At 38.4% G+C, this 22,687-nt stretch overlaps 1 protein-coding gene across 4 annotated transcripts in view; it reads left to right on the top strand.

The window, feature by feature from the left end:
• The window catches only part of LOC137498548 (oocyte zinc finger protein XlCOF6.1-like), a 66,469-nt gene that overhangs the window by 21,922 nt on the left and 21,860 nt on the right, over window positions 1–22,687 (top strand). For all 4 annotated transcript variants that reach the window (XM_068226245.1, XM_068226243.1, XM_068226240.1 and 1 more), the window contains 2 exons: window positions 8,549–8,607; window positions 19,203–19,340. In XM_068226245.1, the coding sequence (XP_068082346.1) occupies window positions 8,569–8,607; window positions 19,203–19,340 (177 nt within the window). In that variant the 5' untranslated portion in view covers window positions 8,549–8,568. The remainder of the gene's footprint in view (window positions 1–8,548; window positions 8,608–19,202; window positions 19,341–22,687) is intronic.

Genomic DNA, 22,687 nt, shown 5'->3' with positions numbered 1-22,687 from the left:
CGAACATTGAAATGACATCTTAAAAATTATAAAATGTGTTGAACATATGAAAAGTAAAATAATGAAAAAGATGTAAACGTGAAAAGGTATTTTAAAAACACATTATGCTGTGTCTCTCATGGAGTAATTTTCTTGCTTCAGTTTGGTTGAAATTAACAATGTGGTTATTAGAAACACAGCCTGTCCTATGTTGATTTAAATTTTTATCATGTTAGTTTAGAATAGATTCTCTTGTTCATTGTGGTGGATGGATTCACACAATGACCTTTTGCTACGTTACCTTCAAAAATACTCTCATTCAACTTACTATCCTCTTATGTAGTCTTATTTTTCTATTTTCTTAGTAAGTCTATTATTATTTACCCTGTCAAAGGCTTTAGACAAGTCTGTTGTTATACAGCTTGGCTGTTCTCTGTTGTGTAAAACCTCAGGCACATCTTGTTGGACATGAGCCAGCTGATTTTCACAAGAGTACCCTGCCATGAAACCAATCTGGTATTCAGCTAACCTATCTTATGTATTTGTCTACTGTACCTTCAAAAACCTTACACATGATATGTATTGTCTCCTTATTGTACCATCATGGTAATGGGCCCCAAACTAGTCAGCTGGTCCCAGGTGTGCTCAGTTCAAACTCTGCCAAAATATATTTATCATAAAGTTACACCCTGGATTTTTGATGGGGAACATATATTTCTGTTATGAACAAGACGAAGTAGACTATAGCTACAATATAAGTGATGTTGGCAGAAGCATGGCATCAGATTTGAGGAAAATATTTATTCACACACACACACAAAAAAAAATGAAACAGACCATCAGTTACAATAGATGTGACAAAATTACAAATTTAAGATTTTTCTCAATTTTATAGAATTCATCTTGAGATAATCTTTACAAAGAAACACAGCAACCGTGCGCCGACACTCCCACTTAATATGTACAGTGAACCCATTAAAGGACTTGGGTTCGCGTGCTCGCACCACACACCTGGCTTGTTTTGTTAATTCCTTCAACTATAGATAAGTATTTCCCTTGCCTGCACTCTTGACATTGCAGGAGTGTCCCTAACATTATACATAATGTAATACTGTTTGGAAAAAATACCTAAACTAACTGTACACATGAGATAACTGAGTGTAAAGCACATCCTACTATTATACAACTCAAGAAAAAGCAAAACAAAACCCATCAAACTGTGAACCAAAACCACACACAGATCACATGAAAAGAAACAAATATTTACATAAATCGTGGAGCATATCATGTCACACACACACACACACACACACGCACGCACGCACGCACGCACGCACGCACGCACGCACGCACGCACGCACGCACACACGCACGCACGCACGCACACACACACACACACACACACACACAAAATTTTGATGGAAAAGGTGTCGCAGTAAACAACAGTTTACACAATTCACTCCCTAATCAATGTTGGTCTCTGGGAAAAAATACATCACACAAATTCAAATAAACAGAGTGACTTTAACTTCAAACATTTACTGTAATTCAACGTTGGTCTTTGGAAAAGAGTACATAACACAGATTCAAATCAGCACCAATATTATAACATCAGGACGTCTCAGAAATGAAAACAACGTGCTATTTAAAGATCTCATCTGCAGCAATACAGAAATGACTTGGACAAAATACAAGAATCGGTCGTTTCTAAAAACCATCCTCGGTAGATGCAAATAAATTGCCCTCGCCTATCACACAGCAGAACAACACAAAATAACGGAGGTTCAGACTCCTAAAACAGCGACATCCTTACGGGATTGTAGCCTTAGCCACACGCTGAAACAAATCTACCCGAGGCAAGTTATACAATGAACATCAATAAATCAGGCCTTAACTGAGGAATGTGTCCCCTTAAACTCAACAAAATATAGTCCCATGACCAAAAGATTGCTAAAGCTCACATCGCAATAGATGATGCTGTCCTATTCTTCCATAGTCTTCACAAGTCCGTGCTCATTAAGTTAAATTCAAATAAATGACCAACTCTGTTCTGATACAACATTTAAGACTGAAATAATACCAAATATCACACAAATTCATTGCGGCATCAATTTTTGAAATGAGACAAAGCTCCTCATAGTGCACTGGCATTGCCGGTGGCTCCAAGTAGCCTACGCAGTGGCCTCCAAGTAGGGAATTTGATCCTGGCCCTTATTTATAATCCTGGGATTTTGGGGTTACACTTGGTCAATACGGGATTGAAGGTTACAAATAAAAAAAGAAACTTACAGAAATCAGCTGTTTAATCAGCAAATCAAAATTGAGACAAAATCAATATATTTTAGGTATACACCTAGCTAATCTAATCACTCTAACTAATCAGACTTAGAGTCAGATTTAAAATCACTCAGTCTCTACGTAAAAATTATTATTTTCCAAGAATCAGTGAGATCTCTATAAACTTACATAAATTAAAAAATCTTATGTAACAAACTATGGAAATTAACAACAATCTCTCTGAACATAGACTAAATATCGACTTTCATGTAACAACATAATAAGTAGGTAGAAAGTTTCTTGGCAAAAAGTATTTAAAATAACATTAATCAGTTACATTTCTCGTAAATACAAAGAAATATAATTTAATAGGAACATTCTAATTTGAATTGTGAAAGTAAGATCTGAGAAATAACAATGCGTCCAGTGTTTCATCACCAAGCCTGCTTCTCAATTTGTTGCACATATATGCAGCTGCTGAGAAAGCGCGTTCAGGTTCGATCAAACCATAGTCTTTTTAAGCACCTAAAAACAATTCTAGACGCACCAAATAATACTATATTTTTTAACAAGACATGTTACTTGTATAACATAAAAAAGGGTTAATACTAACTAGCCAAGTTTTAATATTTTCCATGTAAAATAGGACTTGTTGTTTTAAAACTGTGGTTTAAATGGCAAAAGTAGATTCTTTTATCAATTTTACATGATTCTATTGTACATAGACTTTGCCAATTATATATAAAAAATAATTTTAGATGCACTAAATAATATTGTATTTTTCAAAAAAGACATGTTATTTGTATAGTACAATGGGCCTATGCTATTTAGCTATATTTTTAATGTTTTTCATGTAAGAATAGGACTTGCTATTGCATATTTTTAAATTTTTGAATGTTCCTTGCTATTTAAAAAACTCAATGGCTGATGATGGCATAGTGGATTGCCGAAACCGGTCCCAAAGATGTATTTTATGATAAGTTAAATAAATATGTGATGTTCTAAATAGACCATTACGATAACGCATTGAATAGGTGGAACCTTTAGCTTTACTAAGCATTGTAAAATAGTTCCTGGTTTTCGGCATGTAACCAGTTATTCCTAATGCATTTTAAGATGTGGACAGAATCAATGGCAAAGAACAACTTACGGCAAGGATCTTTAGGATGAGCATATAAAAATTTCAATTCAGGAGGGTCACTCAAAAAGATACAGCTTTCCTGTTTAGAGCACTGTTGTCAGCAACCAAACAGAGAACCTCAGACCCTATGTCCTCCAAACCAAGGGTAACGTCCTGTAGAACTTTAAGCAGCCCCTTTCCTCTGATATTAGTTACAGGCACAATGTGAGCTACATCCTTGTATGGTGAATGTAAACTATTCACCATAAAAACATAAGCACTATGACATATTCACTACTGTTCACTGCACTACCCACAATTCTGCCCTGCTTGAAGTCTAACTGAGGTTTTATATGGACTTCATCCATTAAAAGTAAAACCAACTAATCTTCTTTAGATAAGACAGAAAATTTGTTCTTCATGTAAAGAAGAAAATTGCCACTTTGCTCATTTAGTGAGTTGGTTAACAGCTTTGAACAAACAATTTTCAAAATCCGTGGTGCAGGAAGAATCATATTACCAGATGATCGAATAAATTTGTAGCAATGAGGGGAAACAGAATAAGTTAACGATGAAAAAACAAGCATTTCCCATGAATAATTCTTAACTTGAGGCTTGTGAAGCAACTGAATTTGATCCAGTAAAAATGATACCATACGTTTCCTCAGAGGAAACTTTTTCTCAAAATTATCTAATATAGTGTTAAAAATAACCATAGAGTCTTCAACACTGTCAGTTCCAAATTGATCACACCCAGCATACACAGAATGCATACTGTCAATGACATTTTCAATATCCATCAGTGAGCCAACAGGCACAGGATGATTTAACTTTCTACATCTTACTTCAATATTCTTCACAAACAAAGAGGCACGTAAGTCACTTCCTACCTTAACACAGCAAAGAAGATGTGGGATAGGCTCTTCCTTGATTAAAATGCAGTAAACACACTGTTCCTTTTCAATGCAGTTCCAGTCTTGTTTTACAGATATTGAACTTAATTTTTCTTTAAATTTCTGGAAGTTCATGAAAGAAACAGTACTGACATGAGCTTGATAGGTCTCTAAACTTTGAGCAAGAGCCTTGGCCAAACTTTCATATTCTACTCGACAAGCCTTTCGTCTGGAGCTTCTTGGTGGGCAGATGTAGTACCGTATCAGACAAGTACTCTGGGCAGTTTGGAAACTGAGAAGGAACAGCTCCTAAAATGTTTAGACCAAATTAGAGTGCATTCACCTAGATATAAATGCACTCATCTATTAATTCATGGCACCACGTACTTCACAGGACCATGTCATGTCTTAGATATATCTGGTTGATTTTAATATAAAATGAATACCACACAAGGAGACAGAGAAAATCATTGATAATGTAATTTACAATAATTATACAGAACTTGCGATATTGTACCCCTGCGTAGGTTTACAAACATCCCCACAGGGGAAGGAATGAAGGAAAAAGCGCACGGGCCTGGGCCTGTTTCAAACTAACATTCCTTTTAGCGAATAAGCACATTTATTTTCAATACAAATCCCCTTAGTGGGTTTTCCTTTAAACTTGTTAACACGTACAATATCGTTTAAATCTCAAGACAGCCTCAGGCTGTGAACTAAGTACATTAATGCTGGGCGTTGAACCAGAACATTAAAAACAAAATTCAACCATTCAAACTGCCCTCCGTTCAAAAGCACTCAGTACATACAATAGTAGAGACTCTATTATCCTTAACCAGTAACATTGGAGGTGGCAGCTAATTTTCAAGGTGCCTGCCCGTATACAATAACATTGAAAGGCACGTCGTAGGACTGAATATTTCGGAATCCCAATAGTGAGATCCTCCCTTCGTTCTACCCCGCGCTAGTACTTCAGTTTTATCTAGGAAAAGAGCTTACCTCCACACCGAGGACAAGACAGGGTTCGAAACCCAAACGGACTAGCCACCACAACTCAAGGCACCGAGAACATCTGCCGCTGCTGGCTATCAGGCCAGTCAAGTCCCTCACCTCCGTCCGTAGCTCGACAAGTGAGCGGCGGACCGGAGGGAGGGGAGGACGGCCAGCCCAATTGGCTGGAAGAGGGGGGAGGCATGTTGCCATAGTAGCGCGGCGGCAGGACGAAGGGAGAAAATCAATGTCGATAGAAGGTGCTAGTTAGTGACTTTTATAAATCATAACCTGTAAAAGGCCGTACACAGCTAATAATAATAATAATAAATAATAAATGGAAAAAACAAACGTTTAAAGGCGCAACCAGGCAGCCAACAAAGCCCAAAGGGGGCAAGGGAATTGCCTAAAACATACGGCACAGATATAATAAATAGAACTGCCTTACTTGCAGTTAAAGGTCCAGCACAGAAGGAATACATGAAAGCCAATACCTTACATGCCTTCATAATTTAGGCCCTATAAGTTTTCCCAGAATATCACAATACCCACAACAGTAGTCCTATAAAGTAATGTGAATACTCAGTACATCCCAAACTAAGTGTAATAACTGGTAAATTCAATACAGCAAATGCTTATCAGTAAGATATAAATTACCCCAAAAAATCTACTATTTCATTTATAAATAGCAAAGATATAAGGGACCTATCCACAAACCTTGGATGAGATAAAGGTGCACTTCCTCATATGTATGAAACCAACATCGATGAATGTCTTTCTTCAGGTCACCAAAAATGTGAAAATCACAAGGTGAAAGATCCGGGCTGTACAGAGGATGTTGAAATGTTTCCCAACCAAATCACTGAAGTGTAGCATTTGCCAAATTGGAAGTATGGGGGTGAGCATTATCATGCAACAGAATGACTCCATCCGACAGCATTCTTGGGCGTTTTGTCTTTATGGCACGTTGCAGTTTCTGCGAAGTGTCTTCATAGCGCTGCGCATTGGTTGTGCTTCCACGTTCGAGGAAGTCGACGAGCAGAGGGCCCCCATAGTCAAAGAAGGAGATCATCATGACTTTACTGGAACTTGTGTGAACAGATTTGGATTTCTTTGGCGGGGGAGAATTGCAATATTTCTTTTGTTGGCTTTGCCTTTTGCTCTCGGGCTCGAAATGGTGGCACAACATTTTGTCCCCTGTGACAAAACAGGACAGAAACGCCTACTCTTCCTTGTGGTACCGCTACAGATGACTCGTACATGACGCTATTCTGTCAATTTTTTGTCCCTCTGTCAGTTGATGCGGAACCCACTGCGCACAAATTTTAAGGAAATGCTAGTAATCTTTGATAATGGCAAGCACGGAACCATGGCTAATGCCGACCTGAACACAAATTTCTTCCTCCATGATTGGTTGGTTTTCCCAGATAAAGCCATCAGTCCGCCCTATAACATCAGGAGTAATGACTCGATGGGCCTGTCCTGGGTGCGCATCATCTTCCAGTAATGTGCGCCCTTCTCGGAATCTATGCCACTCATGCACACTCGTCTTGGACATGGTGTGTTTGCCATACACAGCAGACATGCGGCGATGAGTTTAGCGTACTCCAGCACCCTCAGCCACCAGAAAATGAACCACTTCTCTGTTCTTCCCTGCTTGCTTCCATTTCTACAGCTGGACCAGCCCGTGCACCAACAAAGACATAACCCAACAACTGCGTGCACTTATGAGTTGTTATTATGTAGTTCTCCTATCACAGCAATGGCAGTATCAGTACATTATAACAGTGTTGCCACCATTCTTGCAGAATGTGTGCTGTGGCGGGTGTTTGGTTTTCAATTGACTGCCCCTTATATATTTCTCTGCCTGTCTTTATAACCCTTTTCCGTAGTTACTACTTTAAGTAAAAATTTTCCGATTTTTGCCTTAACACATTGACAACCGGCCCTGGATATTTCCTTAGTACTGCGGCCAGCAGTTGACGACGGGCCCTGGAGATCTACAATTTTACGCATGGGTATCGTTTGTACCTTGTTGTGGTATCTCTTGGGTATAATTTTAACTACTTTCAATCATGTCATGGAGTAAAGGGATCGTAGATTTTAGTGTTGATGAATTGTACGATCAGGTACGATCGTTGTAGCCATGGAAACTTAGCATATACATGGGTACTCTTACGCACCGAGAATCATTGCCCATGGCAACGTGCCTTGTATGACGACAAACTATTTCAACATTTATATCCAGATTCATTAACTTACGTGCAACATGGATGATGAGCACTGAGAATTCTCATAGTTTCCATCCAATAGTAGGTGACGGGCTGCATAAAAATTCTCGCTTTTCTGCACCTTGTATTTTCTTGATTATTGATGAAATTGTGGGCAAAATTATAAGTTCCAAAAGGTATAGTCTTGGAATATAAATTATTGCTGCATCTTTTTTCTTTAAACCTTCATGTATTTAACAAGATAATATCAGATATGTAGAGCTATTCCCTGGAGCACCCGTGGTGATGTCAACATGGCACGGTGTTTTCAGTTGCTGACAGCTACCGATAATTGTGATTAATTATGAACAGACCGATTATAATAGGTACCAAGTGACAGTCAATTAGATATTACTTATGATTAACAGCTAACACTAAATGGTGAGTAGCCGTAAAGGAAAATTCTTGCATACTTTGAAACAATGAGTATATGAATGGCATCACGACGTACAGACTACGAAGCAACTTAGTGAGTACATGTTCCAAATTTGAGGTCGATATCTTGAATATATTTTGAATTAGTGGTTTAAGTGCAGCCATGTAATTTCTTTCTTGGAGGCTTGAACTACCTGGTCTGCATGGGGTAGCAGCCTCTGTTCGGTACCCGTCGTCAATGTTTTAATTAGTTCCATCTGTAAGAAGTGCAGTTTCCTCTTCCATTACTAATTTTATTCATGGTCATCCTATACTTCCTCTTTAGTGTCTTGACAACCCTGTTATGATGTGACAGGATTTTTTATGGGTTGTTATTGTTTGTGTACACTTTGAGTCTTATAGCAGCCCTCCAGTGAGAACATTTCAATAAGCAAATAACAGGAGACTAATGAACATAGTTGGCCTTCAAAATGATGACAAGTCTTGATGTTCAAACATTTGTGGATAAGAGGTGTTAAGAACTATGTGGCTGTAAATCTAATGTGAAGAATTTTAATGGATTTGCAGGCTGAACAATAAAATGTATATTTGGTGTAGGAATGCATTAATTGTGTACTACAGTTAATACTTCTCCTTACTTCCAGATTGCAGTTAACTTTGTAGAATGGCAGAGTTTGTTACTGTCAAATGTGAGCCAGATGAGGTGAGTAATGTATAAATCACATTCATTTTTAACAGAGGTTTGAAATTTCTACAGTAGAGACCTGTGTGATGTGTAAGGCCAACAGCAGTAGATACCTGTGTGATGTGTAAGGCCAACAGATGGTTGTTAATTGATTGGTTTGGGTATGCCAGCCATAGATTTATTACTTTTATTGTTTCCCGTGGAGCTTCATTATAGTAACTTTGAAGTTTTACATTCTTTGTTAGTAACAGTATAAACTACCCTAACCATAGAACCTGTGATGATTTCATTTATTGTTACCACTTGTCTCAGTCATTCCTGCTAGTGAGTAGGACATTGACGTCTGTTACATCTATAGAGCAGGTGTGAGAGTGGTTTGGAAGCAAGGAAGTCTGCATTTACATTCACATTAAAGCACTCTTAGCGATTATTAGCGAGCTGGGAATGCACAATACAGATTGCATGCTATTGTGCTGCTTAATCTGTTTGAATATACAGAGTTTTCCTTATAAGATCTGATTGCTTGTACATGGCTTAGCCAAAGCTGGATGGATTCCCTCACACTCGCAGCTCACCAGGCCACAGCCGGCCTGTACTCTGTCTTTGCTTCTTAAATCTACTAAACACTAATCACTCAAACACTTCCGTAATTGTATCCATGGACTCCTTAGCTGTATGAGCAATTGCAGAATGTTGTTGAAACCAGGAGTTTGCTATTTTTCTTCCATTAGCTAATTGGAAAATGGGGCAAGAATGACATTTCAGTACCACTATTCATTTACTGTATTACTATTCTTCTACTGGGCCGTTTATGTGTGTTGTGCCAATTGCATACCAAACTCTGATTTTCCTATTATAAAGAGGAGTTGCCTGTATACAATGTGGATTTTCAGAACACCATTAGTGTGTGTTGTGAGTGTTTATATATCCAGATAGGTTGAACAACGCCTTGTCTGTAAAGGATACAAGATGATGGTCGATTGAACCTTCAGTCACTGCTCACAGAAACCACTCGCAATAACACACGTGCTGCAGGATCAGCTGGTTTTAAAGTATGAACATATGTGCAGTTGTAAAGTTTGAGTTTTAATAATTTTATTGTTCTATGTGCAGAAGTCACTGAAACCCCAACTTGCTGTGCTAATTTTGGTAGTGATTTTCGTGGTGAATGTTGAAGTTATGCGCCAGTTTTGTTTAATTTTATCTTCTGTTAATATTGTACATTTTTGCATGCATTTTCTGGTTTAGCACTGAACCACTAGTCTCAGCCTTATTCTCAAAATCATGAATTGAAGTTCTGGGAGGAAGCTGTTGTCTGGGGAACCACCTAATTAACTCCATATGAACACGATGATTCGGTTCATATTTATAATAACACTAGCTGCAGTACCTGTTGTCGATGGGATAGTCACATAGCATGTGCAAAGTTATCGAAATCCCCAGCAATATTCAGGCATGCTGTTTTAGTTGGGATGCAACAGTAATCCCATCTGTCGGAAATGAGTGGCAGCATAAGAGACAAATCACACCACAACAAACAACAATGATCAATGTCATGTTATTGTTGATCAGTTTTATGAGCTTTTGATATTCATAATTAGTTTTTTTCCGACTCTGGGACATTAGAGCATCTGACGTAAAGGGAGTCCTTCCTTCTTTCATGGCTCCCTTTTGTCTTATTCTTCAAGCAATCGTTCCTTTACACAATTTTTCTCATTTTTTATAATATTCTAAACAATTTTCATTGTAAATACAGACCGATGACCATGCGGTTTTACCCTTTAAGACAATTATGACGAAAACCATCGCCAGTTGACATGATTAAACAATATTTCCATGTTAGCAATGCTCGGCGTTGATATAGGTTAAGCAACAAAAGACTGAATTCATCAATTATATTATCATAGTCGGTATGGTAAAATTGTATGACATAAATGATTTGAAAATTTATTCACTTTTGTTAACGATTTTCATTAAATTCTGTTCACTCATTTTCTTGTGGTTCGATGTTGATGTGGACTTAACAACAAAAATCCAAATTCATGAATATCTGTTATCATAAGGTAAATATGTATAGGACATAAATGATCTAAATTTAATTCTATATAACTTCAGTTATGTAGTATTTATCTATAGGATCATTAATAACATACATATTTGTGAATTCCATTTTCGGCATGCCCCTAAACTACCATTTCACTCAGTGCAAATACAATTATTTATAGCCTAGATTGTTGTGCCTCATTTTCCAACTTTACATACTGATGTTTATTAAATTCCCTTCCGCCATTTTCTTGTTATGCCTGCACAGACAGACAGACAGACAGACAGACAGACAGACAGACAGACAGACAGACAGACAGACAGACAGACAGACAGACAGACAGACAGACAGACAGACAGACAGACAGACAGACAGACAGACAGACAGACAGACAGTGATGACAGAAAAAAAAGTGCATCCAGGAGACAGGGGATTCTACCCCCTCTTTCAGCAGCCCTGTAGATTGTTTTCTGTGATTTCCCATTTTCACACCAGGGAAATGCTGGGGTTGTACATTAATTAAGGCCATTGCTGCTTCCTTTACATGCCTAGCCCTTTCCTATCCTATCGTCGCCATAAGACCTATCTGAGTCGGTACGACGTAAAGCCATGGGCACCGGGCATACATGTATAGAAGGAAATTAAAAGGCAGATAAACTGGTCAGGAAGGGGCAGAAACACATTTTGTAGGCCCAGAACCTGTATGCGGGATTTCCTATGGACAAGCCCGACATACATAGGAAAATGGGTACAAAAGAAACAAATGGAAATCTGGAAAAATACTCCACGATGAAGGCTTGCAAAGGAACTAATAAAAGGACCAAACAAGAAGCATACTAAAGAACTGTTGAAACTCAGCAGAGAAAATATAAGATGGATAGTTGGACTGTTGACAGGACACTGCTATCTGAAAAAACACCTACAAAAATCCACTTGATGCATTCAAAAGTGTCTTTGATGAATATGAAACCCTTCATGAGGAGTTTTCAAAGTTCCTTTTCTATTCACCTTGCTTGAAGAAGTTATAAGGAATCTCACAGGAAGATTTGTGAATCAAGAAAAGATTTCTGAAGCAAGAACTACCTACAAACTTACGACTTTAGACCTGTCACACAATAAAAACATTCCAGTTGAGAAATTTAATTTTGGATATGGTGCCAGGATTTTCTTACGAGAGTTCAACTGTATGGAGCAAGAGAAGTTGTTTTTAAAAACTTTTTGTGAGTATGGTACAAAAACTAAAGGAAAAATGCCCTTGAAATCACATCTTGAATGAGGGTTAACTTGTTTTGAACTTAAAATAATATTTCTCCAATCACATGTTGGTTTGAAGAGAGCTGATATTGTCCTTGAAGAAGTTTATGAGAGTATAGCCAAGAGGGCCAAAAATCAGTATGCCCTACTGATAAACAAAGCTCAGTCTGATGGATGGAAGAAAATATTCAGTGATTCTATATCCAGTAACAAATATACTGTTGGACTTGATGAGTTCTTTTACACACTTATTGGGAATGGCAAGAGATTTGTGGATTTATGGTTTGTTGTGAAACTTTGTTTTGTTCTATCAAATGTAAATGCTTCTGTTGAAAGTGGCTCTTCTGTGAACAAAAATCTCATTGTTAAAAATCTAACAGAGGAATCTTTAGAGAGAGAGAGAGAGAGAGAGAGAGAGAGAGAGAGAGAGAGAAGGAAAATTGAGCAAGAACTGAGAGACCTTGGGGAAAAGAATAAAAGGATTAAACTTGAGCGAGAAAAGGGGAATATTCTGATGAACCAGTAAAGTGTGGAGGAATATCTAGGGTAATTTAATTATACGCTACATGGAGTGTAGAAGAGCAAATTACATATCCATCTATTCATTCTTTGATCGTCTGCAATGGACATGGTTATGACATTCACTAAGAGCATATATAAATAAGAATGGCATTTTATAGGAATTCCATACATCCTCCCTACCCTAGTCAATCTCCAGGGGAATGACCAGCTGGGCAGGGTGCATTAAATGTCTTTCAGCTGCAGTATGAAGCACAACGGTTCTTATGTTACCATCTCTCCATTGACATAACTCATCTACATATGCCCGCTTCCACATATGCCTTGGATGTTGGTCCTCTTTTAGAAGGACTAGGTCACCAACTCAGAGCTTTGTGTCTCTTATGTGTGGCTGTTGAACTTCGTGATGCGCGTAGAGGCGCGCGGCTGTGAGCTTGCATCCGGGAGATAGTAGGTTCGAATCCCACTATCGGCAGCCCTGAAAATGGTTTCCCGTGGTTTCCCATTTTCACACCAGGCAAATGCTGGGGCTGTACCTTAATTAAGGCCACGGCCGCTTCCTTCCAACTCCTAAGCCTTTCCTATCCCATCATCGCCATAAGACCTATCTGTGTCGGTGTGACGTAAAGACCCTAGCAAAAAAAAAAAAAAAAAAAAAAAAAAAAAAACTTTGTGATAGCGGTGGAGTTGGAGAAGACATTCTTCCATACCTATACATCTTTTCTAGAAATAATCTGTGGGTTGTTGGCTGAGATGGAATTGCTTCTGTAAGTTGAGATTGATGTTTGGTTCTCATTTAGTAGGCATGACAATTTGCCTCCATGGAGAAAATGTGCTGTTGTCCAAGCAATCACCATCCTCATCTTGAGCTAAAGGTCATGAATTGATGGTAGGTCCTATTTTGGATAAGACAGTATTCAGCACTTCTTTGCGTACGTGGTGTTTTCCTAGATTCTTCCTCAGACACTGTTTAATTGTATCAACCATGCACTCTCACCAGGAGCGCCCCACCAGACTGCTTTGCCGGCAAATTCAAATGGGTTCTGCAAAGCAATGTTGCTAAATATGCACATGACATAAGACCAGCTTGAGAACACTAATGGAAGAAAAATCTTCGCCAGGGGAAGGATTTGAACATGGATCTCCAAGCTGGCAGGATTGCACCATAGCAAGTATGCTACGGTGATACCTGCTGAAACCCACAATGTGATTGATGCTGTTTTCTCGGCAGTGGTAGCTATTGGATGATCGGTCATTTATGGAAATATGGCATTCGTACACTGGACTTGGACTCATGGTGCAATGCAAGCTTTGTCAATGTCGACAATGCCATACAATGGTTCATTTATGCAGAGTTTCTTCCAAGACCTTTTTTTCTTTTTTTGAACAGTATCCTTGAAATGTTAAAAAATTTAGATTTAATTATTTTTCTGTGTTTAATAACAACACAACGCATTATTGTCAGGTTAATTTAATGCTAATTGTGTTTATTATTTTCTTAAATGGTAATTTAATTTTTAAATTAATTTTAATGGGGAGGGAATTTGATTGAATGTTGATTAGGTTACAACAAACCTAAAGTTTATTTCCAACAACACTTCATTCATCAAAATTATTTATTTTTGCAACTAAAATTTCCAACCCTAAAAATTGAACATAATTTTCTGTTACAACTTGAAACTAACCTTTACTAACCCATACTGATTTCAACCTGTAAACATTGTTATATGGTTCATGGTGTGCGTTACTGTAGTCATGTCCTAGTTCATTAACCATGGGCAACGGTTGAGTGGCCTAGTAAGTGGTCCTGAGAGTCGGGATATCATTTGCTATGGAATGGGACTGGGCATCTTGGACATATTCTGAGTTGTGGCCTTCCTTTAGCTCAGGCAGCTAGGACTACAATCCACTGGTGGTCCCTAACCCATTAGAGGAGAGACCCTCACTTGGACTATGTGCAAGTAGGGTAGCATCCAGCTTCATGAATTCACCAAGCTCAGAACATTTTAAGCAAAGCCTCGGACCTATGGGAGTAACGGAGACCCACTCTAATTTGACAGGCGAGGGACTCCTTGGAAACAACTTGGCAAATGAAATGGAATTCGATGGGGAGCTATCAATATTAATGGGGCTTATGGAAGAAAGAAAGTAGAACTGCCTGAGTCAGAGGATGCATCTGGATATACTAGGAGTAAGTGATATTCGGGTCAGGGGAGATAACGAGGAAGAGATAGAAGATTATAAAGTGTATTTGACGTGTGTTAAAAAGGGAAGGGCAGTGTATGGGGTAGGACTTTTTATCAGGAATACTATTGCACACAACATAGTTTCTGTTAGGCATGTAAATGAGTGAATGATGTGGGTAGATTTGGCAATTGGAGGATTTAGGATGAGATAACATTCTCTATATTTTAAGCTCAGGGTCCTGACCTAGTTTTTGTTGCATTAATGGTTGATGATGTTCGCTATGTCGAACGAATTATGTCCCAATATTAGACACTTCATGTTTATATTATAATTCAGTGAGTGTATTGTAATGTATTGAATAGGTGGTTATAAATAAAATAATTTTATAATTTTAACACTAGACCACTCCGCTCACCAACAAAGACATAATCCAACAACAGCTTGCACCTGTGATTTGTCACTGTGCAGTTCTCCTACCACAGGGATGGCAGTATCAATATGTAATAACAGTGTTGCCACCTTTTGCATGGAATGTATGTTATAGCGGGTGTTTGGTTTTCATAAAGAGACTAAGAAGGAGGTGCAGCTTGGAAAGAAATAGAGTTAGAAATGGCTGTGGGAGTAAGGAGAAATTGAAGGAACTTATCAGGAAATTGAATCTAGCAAAGAAGTCAGCTAATGATAACATGATGGCAAGCATAATTGGCAGTCGTACAGATTTTATTGAAAAATGGAAGGGTTTGTATAGGTACTTTATGGAAGAAACAGGTTCCAAGAATGACATTCCAGGAATCATCAATGAACAAGGGGAATGTGTCTGTGAGGAACTTCAAAAGTCAGAAGTATCAGTCAGCAGTATGTAAAGATTGTTGGTTACAAAGATAATGTCCAGATAGAGGAGGTGCCTAATACTAACAAAGTATTGAAAATTACCTATGTTAATAATGATGTTTAAAATGAGATACAAAAGCTGAAAACTAGAAAAGCAGCTGGATTTGATAATATTTCTGGGGATATACTAAAGCCAATGGGTTGGGATATACAGTAGTAACATACCTGAAGTACTTATTTGACTATTGTTTGCATGAAGGAGCTATGCCAAATGAATGGAGAGTTGCTATAGTAACCTCTGTCTATAAAGGAAAGGGTGATAGACATAAAGCTGTAAGTTACAAGCCAGTATTTTTGTCATGCGTTGCATGTTAGATTTGTGAAAGCATTATTTCTGATTATGTGAAATTAACTGGTTCGAGAAGACTGTTTGGGTTTAGGAAAGGTTATTTCACTGAAGCTCAACTTGTAGGATTTCATTAAGACATAGCAGATATCTTAGATTCAGGAGGTTAAATGGACTGTATCCTGATTGACCTATCTAAGGCATTTGATAGGGTAGATCATGGGAGACTACTGACAAAAGTGAGGGTTATTGGACTAGACAGAAGGGTGACTGAATGACATTAATTAGTAGACAAATAAGTTTGATGGTATTTTTTAAAAGTAGGAAAGACCACAATATGAAGACAAAGTTGGAATTCAAGAGAACAAATTGGGGCAAATATATTCGTTTATAGGTAGGGCAGTTAGGCATTGGAATAATTTACCAAGGGAGATGTTCAATAAATTTCCAAATTCTTTAGTATCTGCCACCTGGGTGACTGCAGATCATTGTTGATTGATTGATTGATTGATTGATTTATTGATTAATTGATTTATTTCTGGAATGGACTGTATGTATCACATACACATCAAAAGAGAGCACATACACCTTCTAGTGCTGTCTCCTCACTGAAGGTTTGGCAACCTTGACGGAGTATTTTTTTTCTGTTTTGTGTTTCCTCTATCAGAGTAAAAAAAATACCAGTTTTGGAAGTTAGAACTTCTGATGTAATTATCCAGGAATAATGTAGGTTGTGCGTGATGGTGCATGAGCTTCAAACATTCTTAATAGTATTGTACTTCAAAATTCACTGCATATCACTTATATAGGATTTAAATTCTCAATAATCTACATAGCATAAATGTGTAAATATTTTTCGTTAACATCATATGATGAAAATGTAATGGTGTTTTTATGATACCATATCTGTATTTGGAGTAAGTATTTACAATTTATTTGTACTGGAATTTTTGTCGTAAATTTGCTGTATATTGCACTGACACAGATAGGTCTTAAGACGATGGGATTGGAAAGGGCTAGGAGTGGGAAGAAAGTGACCATGGCCTTGATTAAGGTACAGCCCCAGCATTTGCCTAGTGTGAAAATAGGAGATCATGGAAAAACATCGTCATGACTGCTGACAGTGGGGTTCAAACCCACTGTCTTCTGAATGCAAGGTGACAGCTACATGACCCAAACTGCGCAACCACTTGCTCAGTATTTGCCCTGTTACTAGGAATGGGAGTGTTATGTAGAATGGATGGTCTCAGTCAAGCAGATGGAATATCCTGATGTAGATAGTTTAAACTGTTATAACAATTATATTTACTATACTTGGAGATTCAAAATATCTGAGATTCATAAATGCAGAACAGTAGACAAATTTATGTTTTCCTTAAAGCTGTTCTTCAGTAAATGCATTTTGTCAGTCTCTGCTAATGGGCCATGATAGCCAAGTTCATTGTCACTGACTTCTCAATGAAACAACTGTGGTTCGAATCTTGGCCAACGGATGTGGAATTTAAAAAATAAAAATTTACTTTCGTGTGGTTCAGATATCATGTAAGCCTGTTGCCATGATCACAATATCAATAGTAATGTATAACTACAGTCTTTGCTTTATAAGTCTCTGCAATCCTTAATCTTTTTCTTAATGCATATGTTAGAGTTGAATTATATCAGATTTCATAGTCAGAGATCTTAGCTTGGTTTCATTGTATAATGTGTTTACTTTGAAATAATTATGGCATTCAAAATCTGTAGGTTATAAAATTGTTATAGTTGTTTTTTTAGAGATATATCACCAAGTGTCATCTAAAAAATTGGGTTAATATTTTAGAATAAAATATATTATATATGTCCCAGACTTAGATTTTTAAAATACCATTACTGTACTTAAAGTATTGCCTAGTTAGAGTTAATGTTATAACTTTGGCTTTTCATTTGATCAACACGTAATAAATTTTCAAGTTAATGGAACGGATGAACAATTTAAACAATGTGAATGCTCTTGTTCTGTTTGAATAAAACAAAATGTATCACATTGATTAATTAACTGAAATGAAAGAGATAGATGTGAGAGAATAAATAATTAAATAACATAAAATGACAAGTGCCTTGAAAAGAAATATTAAATGTGCAGTAATTTTACATTAAGGGCAGAAAGGTTGTCAAGGATATAATTTATTCTGATATTGCTAATGCAAAAGAACAAACAAGTGCAAATCAAGTCATGTATAGAAAGATAGGTTCGGGGTGGTCACCTAGCTATCAGCTTGCATTCAGGCGATAGTGATTTCGAACCCCACTGTTGATAGCCCTGAAGATGGTTTTCCATGGTTTCCCCATTTTTACATCAGAGAAATGCTGGGGCTGTACCTTAATTAAAGCCATGGCCGCTTCCTTTCTACTCCTAGCTCTTTCCTATCTCATTGTCGCTGTAACACCTATCTGTGTCGGTTCAGCATAAAGCAGATGACAGATCAAGGTGGGAGAATTGAGAAGTAAAAATAAAATGCAAAAGGAAAGAACAATCTCCACGTCTTCATATTATACTGTCACCTTCAAATAGATTGAAGATATGAAGGTTGTCCTTGTCCTTTTATGTTTTCTTTCTGTTTCTCACTCTTCCTACACTGATCTGTCATTGTGTTTGTCCTAGTTTGTGTTTCAGTGTTCTCATCTTTCTAGGTATGACTTGATTTGCACTTGTTTGTTCCTTCCTATAACATATTGACTCATTGGGTTCCTTTATCTCCTCTTGTGTTTGTCCTCCTTACCTAGTCTTTTACCACCTGTATTCATTGTTGTTTTTTTTGTCTCTGTCTTTTTCCTTTGTTTATCCAGCTTTTCTCTTATCCTACACTTCCCATACCAAGACTGTCAAGACCAAGAGTGTCAAAATGGTCCCTCAATTAGTGTTGAAGGCTGCACTCTTGATGAAGCTGGAGAGTAGAAACAAGGTCATCAGGTGTGGGGGCTGAGAAGAAATGGATATAGAACTGCTGGGATGGATGAGCCAGTCTGTATGAAAACAACAGTGTATCAAGATGTGGAAAGTGTCTTTGCCCTTTTGTATTTTCTTTCTCTCTTCCCATACTGACCTGTCATCTTTTTGTCCTATTTTATGTTTCTTTCATTGTTCTGATCTTTTTATGACTTGATTTTAATATTAGTTATGGACTAACTTGTCAAGTTATTATTTAAAATATGTTTAAGAAAGAGTTTCTGTTGCAGACTGTAATTAATAATTTGATGAATTATTTAATTTAGTCTTCCTATGTATGAAATGTTTTGTCATTAGCTAATACAGTACATTTGATGCTGAATTTGAACCGAGCTGTTAATGTGACATTGTTAGTGTGGAAAATACACCAGTTAGATTTATGATCCATTGAAATGCTGAAATTATTGTTCTAATTATGCTAAGCATGTATCATTTTATTATAACAGGTCTATGAAACAGAACATGATGAAGAAAAATATTCAACAATCGAAGAATCAGAGAAATCTATAACAAACATTTGGGTTAAACAAGAACCAGAATTAGAAGTTGCATCTATTAAAATATTAGAAGAAGATCCAGTTGAGGTGGGTGAAAATTAGAAACTTTAATTTTTGCAATTTTGTTGTAGCTAATGTTTAAAATCATAAAACTTTTTTTTTTTTTTTTGCTGGAAATTCTTCTGTAACTATAAATATGTTTTGTCCCATTTGGAGGCATTTTGTCAACAGACTATGGCTACAAATGCATATCCAAGATATATTTATCAATATATATTTCTGTAACACTATGTTGGGTGAGAAGATACTACCTGTTGCACGAGTCCTTGCCGGCAGGATTCGAGTGAAGTAACAGTTGTGTGGGGCACAGTTGGTTGAATCAGAGCGTGCGGTACAGTCTACACATGTGAATCATTGTGCCACTTGCACTAAGCTCAGTTTCATGTAGGATGCAGTGTTGCTATTCGTATTAAAGAGCTTTATAAACATTTGAGGGAATTTACAGAACTTGGCATGTCATTGCATTGTATTTAGAATGTACACTGACTTAGCAAATGTCATGGGATAGTCACCTAACAGCGTGTGGGGCCTCCTTTGGCCCTACGAACTGCAGTGAGACACTGTGGAAGTGAGTCAACAAGTCCCTGGTAGTCCTCTGGACGCAGCTGACACGAAGTCGTTTGCAGAGCGGCCGCCAATGCTGGTCTGTTCATGGGTGCAGGATCCATGGCACGGAGCCTGTATTCCAGCACATCCTAGATATGCTCGATAGGGTTCATATCGGGGCTCCTGGGTGGCCATGGCAGTCGTTGGACCTCCGCTGCATGTTCCTGGAACCATTCCCGGGTGACATGGGAGCGACGTGGCGGCGCGTTATTATCTTGAAACATCGCAGAACTGTCTGGGCGCTGGAAGGCCAAAAATGGGTGGAGATGGTCTCCGAGCAGCTCAACATACCATTCAAGCCTCTTCCAGAACAACTAGGGGGCCCATTCCATACCAGGAAAATGCACCCCAGACCATAACAGACACACCAGCACCCTGGACCACACTTTCGAGACAGGCGAGATCCATCACTTCATGTGGTCTGCACCATACACGGTGCCTTTCATCGGGATGGTGCAGTTGAAATCATGATTCCTCCGACCATATCACGTTACGCCATTGTTCCAGTGTCCATCCCTGGTGACTGGCGACAAATGCGCGTCGTTGTGCCCGATGACGTTGGGTTAACAGTGGCAACCGTGTGCGGCGCCGGCTCCCATACCCCATAGAACCCATGTTCGTACGGATTGTCCACTGGGAGACGTGTCCAGCATGGCCTGTGTTGAATTGAGCCGTGATTTGTTGCACGGTTGTTTGTCTGTCACTATAGACAATCCGTCTCAGATGTCGCCGGTCACGGTCATCGAGGGTGGCTGGACAGCCGGTCGTTTGTCTGTTGTGGACGGTGACACCCGCATTCAACCATTCACAATACACCCTGGACACAGTTCCATTCAGAATTGCTAGGTGGGCAATAATTCCATTGTGGAGATTTATCTCCTGTATGCAGTTATCAGACTGTGCCTCTTATAAGGGCTTCTGATAAGTTCACCTGCATACATCCCAGCGTCAGTGGGTAGGGTCTGACATATCCCACTCTGATGAGTCTAGTGTCAGACCTAAGACGAAACACTGGTTAATAGAGCAAACGCCTGAAAAACCTTACATATGATATGTTTTTAACATGATAGTGTGAACCGAAATTCCCGCACCACTTCCGAAATCGCACTTCCCATCTGTCGGGCACCGACCACCATATCCCATTCGAACGGTGTCAGCTCACGATGACGTTCCATGTTACACCTGTCACATGCACAGCCACTGCTCAGAAGGTCTCCTATACAACTGCCGCTAGCACAGGGGGCATGTGGTGCGCAGACAACAAACCTGCGCATCAATGCTTCACTATCCCATGACATTTGCTCAGTCAGTGTAGATGTCCCTGAAGATATGCAAAAAAACTCCCATCTCAGAGAAGAACGTTTTATACTGTTCTACAGTTTTCTAAAGAGGAAAAGGGGAGAGGTTTCGTAATCCCTCTCCGGAAAGCTATGGCAAGGACTGCTAAAGCTACTGGTAGAAGTGAAAGGACTGTGCGGAATGTTGCTAGGCAGTGTGCAAAAGCCACAGGAGATGGAACTGTGATTTTTACCCCAGGTAAAAGTCGTCCTCGTCGGAAGAAGACAGAACTTAATGAATTCGATAAAAGTATTGTCTGCCAGACATGTCTGGAATTTTATGTTCACAAAGAAATCCCCACTTTATGTAATTTTCTTAATGCTGTCAAAAGAAAAATACCATTTACAGGAGGGAAGCACACATTCTGAAGACTCGTAAAAAAGCTTAGGGTTTAAATTTAAAAGGTCTAAAAATAAGAGATATATTGATGGAGCGTAATGCATTGAGGCAGAATGAAAATGGATCTAGAAAGCTTGTTGTGTACACAGATGAGACATGAGTTTATACCCTGTACACAAAGAGTGATGGTGGTTCATGTGCGTGGTGAAATGGGGTTCAGTCAAGGTGCAGAGTTGATTTAAGATTACTTTTTCCTTTTTGTTTTGCAAGTTGCTTTACATCGTACCGACACAGTGAGGTCTTATGGCAACGATGGGTTAGGAAGAAAAGGGCTAGAAGTGGAAAGGAAGCGGCCATGGCCTTATTTAAGGCACAGACTGGTGTGAAAATGGAAAACCACAGAAAACCATCTTCAGGGCTGCCGACAGTGGGGCTCGAACCCACTATCTCCCGAATACTAGATACTGGCCGCACTTAAGCGACTGCAGCTATCGAGCTTGGTGGATTTAAGATTTGAAATTCCAATCAAAAGATTACTGTGGTGAAATGAACAGCACAAATTATACAAAGTTGTTGTGGGAGCGATTAATTCCAAACCTGCCTGGTTGCATTGTAGTCCTTGACAAAGCACTGTATCATACCGTTCAGGGAAATAAACCTCCCACATGTGCTGCTCGCAAAGACATTTCATTGTTGTGGTTGAAGGATAACAAAATTGCTGTGATTGACAAACTGACTGGGAGAAATTGTGAAAGCAAATAAATTGGAACTTGTGTACTTGATAGATAAGATTTTGAAAGACAGTAGTTTTACTGTTCTGAGATTTTGAAAGTACTAACATGCGAGAAGTAACCAAAGAAGATTGGATGAAAGAGTATGTGAAAGTTAAAGATATCACTAATGGAACCGAAGATTGCCTTCGAAATATGGACAATGACTAGTTAAGGGTTAATATAACTCATGTTATACTGATCACTACTTCAACCCTTCAATCAATAAAGCTCTGTAGTTACAGTAGGGCCTTAAAGCATAGTCATATTTATTTCATACTTTTATAATTTGTATGAAAATCTAACTGAAAGCTAACTGTA

This window comes from Anabrus simplex, chromosome 1 (genome assembly GCF_040414725.1).
Source record: "Anabrus simplex isolate iqAnaSimp1 chromosome 1, ASM4041472v1, whole genome shotgun sequence".
NCBI lineage: Eukaryota > Metazoa > Arthropoda > Insecta > Orthoptera > Tettigoniidae > Anabrus > Anabrus simplex.
This window is presented reverse-complemented; position numbering and strand designations above follow the sequence as displayed.